Genomic DNA, 10,717 nt, shown 5'->3' on the forward strand with positions numbered 1-10,717 from the left:
TGCCACCTACTAGATAGCAAACTGGCTCACTGACATAACCCAGTCTATTAGTGTTGTAGGCATGGTTTCATCTAAAAGGGGTCTATATTATATGATTGAAGAATCTCTTCTTCGAGCACATAATAATCGGCACATATACAGTGAACACTGTAAATCGCAAATGGCCACCTCCTCGAATTTTTTCCTCGGGAAAAAATACACGTGGCCGTAAAATAAAAAACAAACTTTAAAACACTAATTAAGTGGTGGGCTTCACCCCCCACACCCTCCCTAACTGAATATACCAACACAGAGATCGCTCTACATTGAAGAAAAAGGCCATTCCCAATAACAGCCAACTGAATTTTTTCCCCGAGGAAAAAAATTTGAGGACGTGGCCATTCACGGTTTACAGCTTTTGCTGTATATGTGTTGATTATTATGTGTTTGAAGAAGAGATTTTTCAATCACATTATATAGACCCATCTAAAAGAGTAGTTACCAGAGGTATTCCCAGGATTTGGTCCTAGGACCTGTCATCTTTGGTACATATTTGTCTGGCATTAAGGCTGACAACAAGGGCCTGAGGCTAGCAAAATTTTCTGGAGATTGCAAGATAGGAGCCATTATAAATTCTTCTGCTGACCTCTGGAAAATCCAGTAGGGCTTGCCAAACATTACCAAGTAATAGTTAGACATTGGCCTCAAATTAAATGCCAAGTAAACAGCATGTGTCCTTAGACAAAGCCAGACACCCCTGCTCCTTTCAAATAAGGGACTCCCCTCTAAACGTTACCTCAGCCATTAAGAACTTAGGCACTTTTATTGACAATGAACTTTCTTTTGACCACCGTGTGACTACAGCTGTTAGGAAATCCTTTTATATAGCCAGGCTAATCACCATGGACATATCTTCTACACTAAAGGATCTCATCATTCACCACTACTCCTCCCTTATCAGGCCAATAATTAAGTATAGTGCCCCTTTTGGTATTTTCTTACCCAGATACATGACCCAGCTTGGGAAACTGCAGCAATCTATTAAAAAAATCAAAAGCACGTCCTGCTTGACCCTTCCAGACCACCTTTAACTGCTTTCCCTCTTTTCCATTTCCTATGAAGTCCTGAGAGGGAATAACTGCCTTGTCTACAGAGTCTCAAGAAATGCAGACCTATGTAACCTACATTTTCTCAAAGCTAATAACACCTTTGACAATATGGAGTTATTCAGTATAACTCAGAAGTTTGATGACTCCAATGCCAGATATGTAAACAGAGAAAACATTTTAGGAAATGGGTTATGAAGATTTAAGTGTCAATATGAGTGGAGGAAGCATCTACTGTTAGTTATGGTAAGTTTTAACACATCTGTACTGTGTCCTGACTGAAATTACTGCTGCAGTATTCATAACAGATGGGTGAATACCAGAGCTGTAATGAGAAGAAGGATGGAAGGCTAAAGTGAGGTAGTCAGATCCAGGAGACTAGACAGAATGGTCCTTGTAAAAGCCACCCTGGACCTAGAGCAGGCATCTAACTTATAGTATTTAGTAAACATGTGGATAGAAGACCATGCTGAAGTTTTCAAAATGGATCTGGTATCTATCCCCTTCTAGAAGGCACCAGATGAAACCACATCCCGAGTGAATGTGCTTTTGGGTAGGAGGGGAAAGTTTTTTCATGGTGTGAATAGCAGAAGGACATAGCCATTGAAATCCAGGATGCAATAGTTTGTTTACAAACTGTTTTTTCCCAACCTCGAGACAGACAGCTAATCTATTTTCCTGATATCCTTAGTTATATCCAGATAAAACCTTAATTGCCAAAAGAGTGTAAGATTTGTTCCCTCATGTTTTGAGGATTGGGGAAGAAAGTTGGCAAGTTGGCCTGGTTAAGAGTCAACCCATTGACTAGATTAGGCATGAAGGAAGGTGTGGTGCTAAGGCTTACCCAATCTTTATGGAAGATAAGAAAAGGGGGAGTGGCCATGTGTACACGAAGTTCATAAACTCTATGCACAGAAGGTAGGGGCCAGAAATAGGGCAGTTTTGCATGTGCACAATTTAGGATGGCAGAAGCTGCTGGCTCAAAAAGATGCAAAATAAGTTTTCCAACACAAAATTTAGGTCTGATGGTGGAGAGATAGGCTTCTTTGGAGGTTTAAGGTGCATAACTCTTCTCAGAAAAAGTTTAACATCTGTTCTGGACATGAGAGGGTGTTCCCAAGTTAAGCATGCATTGATAGCAGATAAATGGGCTTTAATAGATGAATAGTCCAATCCAGAATGTAGTAGCTGAAAGAGGTATTGAAGTATAGAGCGAATGTCTAACAAAAGGAGTTGCAGTCTGTAATTATGACACCAAGCAGAGAATCTATTTCACTTGCCTGTGTATCATTTCCTGGTATTGGGTTGCCTGGCTTCTTGTAGAACCAAAATCACTTCTTCAGAGAAAAATGTTTTTAGGGATTAAAATTCTATCATCCAGAGAGTGCAACTGAGGGAGGTCAGATTAGGATGAAAATTATGCTCTTTCCATTGAGTGATGATATCTGGTTGTATAGGGACTCTCGAAAAAATTCCCTTTGTCAGGTAAAACAGATGAGGAAGCCAGTACTGTTTTGGTCAGAAGAGGGCAAGAAGCAGATGTTTGCAGAGTCTTTCTGGACCTTGAGCAGTAGTCTCAGAAGCAGAGGAGTGTTTGCTTAGAAGAACTTCTCTGTTCACTTGAAGGAGAAAGCATTTGTTTTCCAGGCTAGTGGAGATGAGTTCCTGGTGCAAAAAAGAGAAATATGTTGATATTTTAGGGAAACAAAAATATGTACCTATGGTGTACCCCACTGCAGCGAGATATCCTTGAATACCTTCTTGTTCAAATTGCATTTGTCAGGATCCACTATGTCCCTGCTTAAACAGTCTGCCACCACATTCTCCTGAGATGATAGATGATATATATATATATATATATATATATATATATATATATATATATATATATATATATATATATTCAAGAGGAAAGCAAAGTTCCATGCCTCCTGTGCTAGTCTGCACAGGGGATAGGATCTTGTGCCTTCCTGCTTATTTATGTACCACATCATTCTGGTGTTGTTTGTGTACACCAGCAGAATGTCTGGCTTCCAGAGGTGTGAGATGGTCTGCAGGCCTGTAAAGTACCTTCATTTCTTTTAGGTTGATATGGCCTTTTACCACATGGCTGGGCCACTCCCTCTGAACTTTTTGGGCTCCTATCCAGGCCCCCCATGCCCTGTTTGTGGGATCTGTGAACAGGGGACAGGACTTGATTGTGTGGGGCTGGAATGAACAGCAGACCCGGGTTGAGAGTTACCTGGTTGTTCCACCAAAGAAGTTTCTTCTTGATGTGGGGCAGAAGAGATATGAGGGCACTGGGCATCTAGAATGCGTGAGTGTTGGGACCACACTGATTTCAGATACCATTGTATTTTTCTCATGTGTAGTCTGGCGAAGTGAAGCATATGGATTGCAACAGCCATGAATCCCAGAGCCCTGTGGATGTCTCTCGCTGTGCAATGAGTCTTGATGGAGAGTGTTCTGAAGTACTTGAACAGGGTGGCAGCTTTCTCCTGAGGGATAAAGGCATGCTCAGTGGAAGTGTCCAGTTTGCACCTGAGAAAGATCAAGTTCTGGGTGGGCTTTAAATGAGATTTTTGAAACTGATGGTGAACCCCAAAAAAGTCAGGAGATGTTCAGTGTAATGAAGATGCTTGAGGAGGATGTCTTTGGGACAGAGGCTAGATTTGAAGGTTGTCCATGTAAGGGAAAATTTGTATGCCTTGAGTGGAACAAAAAGCAACACTTTTTGAAAACCCTTGGAGCTGTAGCAAGGCCAAAGGACAAGGCAGTAACTGAAAATGTGATAACCAGTAAAAAAAAAAAAAAAAACGAGAAATTTTCTGCATGAAGGGCAGATGGGAATGTGCAGGTAGACATCCTTTTGGTCAAAGGATCCTATGAAAGCCTGAGGAAGAAGAATGGTAAAGAAATAATTTTGAAAGAGTAGACCTTCATGAATGTGTTTAGTTTATAGAGGCCCAGAATGGGTCTTCATTGACCTTCCTTCTTTGGAAGAAGAAATATTCTTGGATAAAAACCTTTTCCCGAGAATGTTAACGGGACCTCCTCTGTGGTTACCTGTGCTAGTAAGTCCTGAATGATCGGTCCAGAATGTGAATTTGGCTGAGAGGGGGCAGGGCATTCCCCTTAGAGAAAGAATGCTTTCCCATATCATAGTGAAACATTCTTTGATAATGTTTAGGATCCATTTGTCTGACATCACTGTTTCCCAGAATGGGAAAAAAAGTCTTCTTGAGAGTGACATGGAGAGAGTGAGAATGAGGAGCAAGAGAAAAGGAAAATAGTCACAGGGGCCTACTATCAAACTTCAACCTTTCCAAAGTCATATCCCTCTGAGTTTTATCCAAGAATATTTTTATAGGGGATTCCCTTTGTGAGAAGGTCTCTGCTAGCAAAGGAAGTAGATTTTGCTGGATAGTTCCTATGGTACCTAGGAATTGTGGAGAGAAGGGTCTTATGGCATTCTTTTATTTTTTTCCCTTGTTTTTGTAATGCTTTAAAATGACTGACAGCCTGTGAACAAAAAATATATATATTGTCTTAAGGAGAGTCTAAAATTTAGACTTGAAATCTTCAAGAATAGGCTGACCTCACAGCCTGGCATACTGTCTGATGACTGAGCCGGAGAGGCATCCACTGCATAATAGGTGCACTTAATGCTGTGCCTGGCTATTTTTGAAGCCCAGGCAACTAGGGTCTGCATACGCCGTTTTGATTCTGGTGTCTAGGGCTCTGTGATAGCCTTACTCAAGGACTGTAGTACAGAGAGTAACTATTAAGTCATTTGAGTTTGGTAGTTAATGGCTCTAAAAGCCAGAGTGGAGAAAGTGTACACTTTGTTTTACCCCATTTATCCATTGCTTGTCTGTCCTTATTAGTGGGAAGTCCATTAGTACCAGGAAACAAGTAAGGAGGCTTGTTTGAGGCTAAATAAACTGCCTTGAGATTCACAGCAGGAGTTTTTTATAGGTACTTAAGTTCATCAGGAATTTTACAGAACCTGTCCAGGGTTTTGGGCACTGGAGACTGAGAATCAAGTGTTGAAGCATTAGCTTGAAAGGAATCCAGGTATGCCTCCAGAACAAGGTGGACTGGAGTATGTGCAGGCAGGCCCATTGTTAAAAGATTGTAGTATCTCTGTTGGACCTCTGACACCTGTTTAGATTGCTATTCAAAGTGCTTCATCATGTTTTGCAAGGTTTTTCTGAAGGAAGCCTCTTCTATGGGGGAATCAGAAGAGAGGAGAGCTGCTCTGGAGAATGGAGTTGTGAGGAATAGTCCATAGAATGGTCAAAATCATCCTCTGGTTCCTTCTCCTCTTCTGAGGAAGAATCCAATATCTGTTTTTGTGGGGTAGCCTGTGTAGGCTGGGGCATAAACAATGGAGGGGTCAGGGACATAATGGCTCTAAATAACGCCTCAGAAAATCTATTTATTCTTTTTTGCTGAAGTGGACGTTATATGCTTAAGTTTCTGTTTCTTCTTTTTAGGGGTAACATCTGCCTGTACCAGCATCAGCAGTTTGGAACCCTGGTGCATTTTGATAAGCGTTCCTGGATCCTCTTCCCATACTAGGATCTGAGTGACTCCTTCTGGGCCCTCTGAGATAATAAGGCATGGTTCTTTAGAGGATTCAGTCATCTACAAGGCCCCAGGAGCCATACACAGGAGCCATAATGTCTTCCAGCAGGGTCATGGTAGTGTGCTCTTGAGATAAATTCTGATGTACCACAGGTTTGACCACCTCAACGGATATGTACAATTCAGATATGATGGAAGACAAATTCTTTCTGGGCCTCTTAAGTTTCTTCTTGGTGGGAGGCCAACATATTTGGATTCTGCCATGGATGAGTGTGCTAATAGTTTTAACTGCTGTGTCTCAAGGAAGGTATTAAGAGTAGAAAGCCTTGACTGGACAGTTTTAGGTGGAAATGACTGACAAATGGCACACGATTTTTGCTGTGTTTGGGGCCTAGACAAAAAGGGCATTTTATTGTCAAGACTTGTATGGAATTTGCCTATTACACTCACACTTACCCCTCATCTAATAATAATTAATCCACAGTCAAAAGTATTGAAAGGAAGGATCCCCAATGGGGCACTTATCTTACTCTGACAAGAAAAGTTACGGTACCAAATGACCAAACAAGAGCAGTCCATCAGGTTCAATGACACATGCTTAGGCTGGCAGCAAGATAATCTGAGGCTCTCACGTGTACATCAATGAGCAGAGATCCTACACCAATGAGCAGAGATCACCATCTGGACATATGCCCCTGCCGGAAGGTAAAGCTTTGGTACCCTGACCAAATGTCAGCAGATGACAACCCATCCGTTATGAAGACTGCAACACTAATTTAATCAGGATATAGTGTAAGATCAGAGGAAGAGGTTCAGAAAAAGTAATAGAATGAACTCAGTACAGTGATCATAAATCTGAGTATTTTTTTATGTATGGAGAGTGATAGAGCTATGGAAAAGAAAATAAATAATTGTCTGTATATTTTGTGTATGTATGTCTATATGTTCTTAATAAAGCTAGTCTAATTCTGTTTTATGTAATCTGCATTGATCACTTCTGTGTTTCTGTAATTAAACTCTAACAAAGGTATAAACAGAGCCCAATAAAACAAGATTAACCAACCACAATTAAAACCAAGAGCTAATAAAAACAATTATAAAGTAGTTAAGCACTAGCAATTAAATATATAATTTGGCCATGTGACTGTTAATTTATTTCATCTCTGAAGAAATTTTTCTTCCTTCAAAGATGAAAGCACTTCACTGCTTTTATAATTGTTTTATTAAATTATTTTATTGTAAATTGTGGTCATTTCTGCAACTGGACTTATGACTGAAAACGGGTTATAAGTCCACCTCAGCTGTTTTGTTTCCTTATGCAGCAGTTATTCAGCAATTAATTCTTTGCATGTTACACAAAAAAATGATGGCTGTAGACCAGTATGCATTGTTTTGGAGAGTGACTGTGGAGTTGGCATATATAAGCTTAGAGTATAAGCTGGTGCCTGGCAACTTACCTTCCCTGTAGAAAAATAAAACGTTTTCCACTCTGTGACATAAGCATAGAATGCCGTATTATGATATTCAATGTAGTCTCTGGGCAATCATATTCTGATCTTATATAGTAGAAGTGTTCAGGCTACAAATATGTAAAATGAATGAATGAATAAATGAATGAATGAATGAATGGATGAATGAGTAAACAAGCAAATACATAAATAATTGGGAGTGAAACTGGTTAGTTGTACTTAGACTCATCTTTCCATAGTGGACATATATTAGTCAATTTTAAATGTGCCCTACTGATATCAAAAACTTATGACATGCCAATAAATTCACAATTAATAACTGAAGCAATTAAAATTATTAAGGTGATAACTACAGGGGGAAAAAAAAGAGGGAGGGAGCTCCTAACAGTCTGGGGTGGTGGTGCTGTGGTAGCATTGTCGCCTCACAGTTAGACGTTGCCCGTTCGATTCTCAGTTAGAGCGTCTTCTGTGTGTCGACATGTGTGAATGGGCATTCCTTCGTTGAAGGTTGTGCGTTAGGCCTGGCAAGCCAGCACGTGAAAATCTACTGCCAATCATTAGCGGACTGGAGTTCAGTTGTGGCAACCCCTAACCGGGAAAAGCCGAAAGACACAAACAAACAAATTATATTTTCTTCCATTTTAAAATGAATGTATAATATCCTAACTAACAACAAGACACCAGGCTACAACAACATACTCGACTGACTGGCAGGCTATTTTCATCTTTCAGTAATGTTTATTCAACAATAAAAAATAAGATACTCTACCTCAAGTATAAAATAATATGAATTATTGGCATATATTGGTTTTTGCAGGGAAATCAACTTTTTTATGAAAGCTACAAATTTAAACAGGCAAATGTAACAACTGTTAAACTAATGAGGCAGAATTCATACTTGAGATTGAACACCAGAATGAGGTGGCTGCACTCTCATTATGATCCCTATTTACATATTCTTAGTGAGGTAATGAGGTGGCTGCACTTCTCATTATGATCCCTATTTACATATTCTTAGTGAGGTAATGAGGTGGCTGCACTTCTCATTATGATCCCTATTTACATATTCTTAGTGAGGTAATGAGGTGGCTGCACTTCTCATTATGATCTCTATTTACATATTCTTACTGAGGTAATGAGGTGGCTGAACTTCTCATTATGATCCATATTTACATATTCTTAGTGAGGTAATGAGGTGGCTGCACTTTGTATTATGAGCCCTATTTACATATTCTTAGTGAGGTAATGAGGTGGCTGCACTTCCCATTATGATCCCTATTTACATATTCTTAGTGAGGTAATGAGGTGGCTGCACTTCTCATTATGATCCCTATTTACATATTCTTAGTGAGGTAATGAGGTGGCTGCACTTTGTATTATGAGCCCTATTTACATATTCTTAGTGAGGTTATATGAAGTTTAGTGCTGTGATGCAACCTTTTTTGCTGTCTACCTCCACCAATGCACCGATGACTTATCTATGTTTTCCTCCCTGATAATCTCATTAATTCACCCTGTGCTGTAAAATCTTTGTATTGCCAATTTGCAGGAGGCGCCTCCATTTTCAAGGAAGAATTTCTTAATGGGCACTGCTTGTTACTTTTTTGCATTACATGTCAAATAAAAAGGATTTATTTATTTATTTGCATCCTTTGACTGGGAAAATCCAGTTAAGCAAGGGCCCTTTTTTTAGCAAAGGCTTGAGGTGCCATATTGCAGCCAGGAAAGTTATTTTAACACCTAGGTAGCCAGAACTTGCATGGGGGAAATGACCATATCCAGGTAGGCTAATATGCTATGCCACTGTACACATCACACTATACTCCTACGAATATTCCATCTACACATCTAGTCCTGCAGTTGCTAGTTAGTGAAGTAGTGCACATAGTTGAAGGAAACCTTGTCCTCAAGGCTCCTCCAGGGGGTGTCCTAGTTGGTATGAATTTACTCTATACATTTTCTACCTTGTGTGGCACTTCATTTTCTGGGTCACTAGCCAATCTCAGATAAAAAGCAGCACAGTCAGATGCTGTGTATCTGTGCCTTGGGCTGCTTCTATACAATGAACTGGTCCATTAAACTATTTCTAGATGAATAAGTATAGATCATAAAACAGATAATTTAACTGACACAGATGGCAGTTCAGTTCTGTTTTTCAATATACAAAAATAGCAAGAATGTTCCTAGTTCTAAACTTTGCTTTGATTGATCAGTACTTTGTGTACCCTGAAACATTGCAAGGACGTCTTGTATCCCAGCAGTGGGATTCAGGACATAATAGAAAGCGGGGATAATAGTAACATGACAGAGAATTCTGACTGAGGGTGCACTCATAAAGTAGGAAGAGTACAGAGGTGAGAAAGACAAAGAAGTAAATGTGGTACCATGTGCATACCATTACAATACCTCAACCAACCAAAAATACAAGGAATTTAAGGAAGATAAGAAATTACAGAATACTGAGTTTATAAAAAATGAAATGAGGTAAACGTTGACAAGTAAAACTGTTGCCTATATAAGGACTTGTGGAGGAATCCATAACTTTTCTTGTAGCTACTTAAATGTTTGCTTATACAGCTTAACAGTTCAAAAACCAGTCAACAGAAGGTTAACTTCATGGCTGAAAAGGGAAAACAGTCCAGTCTTCTTACTTAGCTATTAAATAATAAATAAATATACATTAAAGGACAACCCTACAAAATTTATAAAATGAATTTCATGGGTGTCATGTATTTATCTGTTTTGATATTAATTCTTGTTTCAAATGGTCTATTTAATGTCCCCAGAATCATTCTTCTATTTGTTTCTAGTAGTATAACAACAATGATCAGAACTAACTGTTTTAGTGGAGCAACACCAACTAATTACAGTGATTCTTTTTAATACTTACCTGTGGCAGTCCATGAATTCCAAGTAACTGGGCTACAGGAACAGAATTCCTAGATGCAGCATCTCCTACTATGGCAGCAATTGGCTTCTTTTTCTCACAACGATAATTTGGGATCTGTAGTTTTAAGCCTGTGAGTATCTGCATTGTGCCTTGAATAGCTCTTGTAGCTAACCCGCAGGAATCATAAATTCCAAATCCAATGGTTGCATTTGGCAGAAAGTGAGGAGTTTTGTTGATTTCATCAACTGCAAATACCATAGCATGTACACTCTGGTATAAAGCAAACCGGAGCCTGTTAACATAAATACATGAATAAAACATACTTAGTAACCCCTTCATAGCACAAGTAGAAAAAATGCAATTGATATTGTCAGCTAAAATAAATAATCTGTATATATGAGAAGAAGGTGGTTTAAGTAATTATGTTATTTTGACTAAAATATTTACTTTTGGAGAGCTCCATTAATTTTGCTTAACTGAATATTTAAAAAGAGAAGTTTTGTGGGGAAAGTACAGTAAAGAGAGGAAAAAGTGTTTAAACTGTAATTGTATACACTATGATGCTACATGGCATGGACTGTATAAACAATTCTAGGCAATAAGGAAAGTAGTAGGAAAAATGTGTATCTTTATATGAAAAATCCATTTGTCATGCATACATCGTGGCACCAGCTTCATTTGCA

The 10,717-nt window shown here is 39.1% G+C and overlaps 1 protein-coding gene across 1 annotated transcript in view; it reads right to left on the bottom strand.

Moving 5' to 3' along the window:
* LOC122815014 (extracellular calcium-sensing receptor-like) overlaps positions 1–10,355 on the bottom strand; it is a 249,541-nt gene extending 239,186 nt beyond the window's left edge. Inside the window, exon 1 of the mRNA XM_044087265.1 lies at positions 10,035–10,355. Coding sequence (XP_043943200.1) covers positions 10,035–10,355 — 321 coding nt within the window. The remainder of the gene's footprint in view (positions 1–10,034) is intronic.
* Between the last annotated feature and the right edge of the window lie 362 nt (positions 10,356–10,717).

This window comes from Protopterus annectens, chromosome 11.part0, assembly GCF_019279795.1.
Source record: "Protopterus annectens isolate FY-2018-M chromosome 11.part0, PAN1.0, whole genome shotgun sequence".
In the NCBI taxonomy this organism is placed as follows: Eukaryota; Metazoa; Chordata; order Ceratodontiformes; family Protopteridae; genus Protopterus; species Protopterus annectens.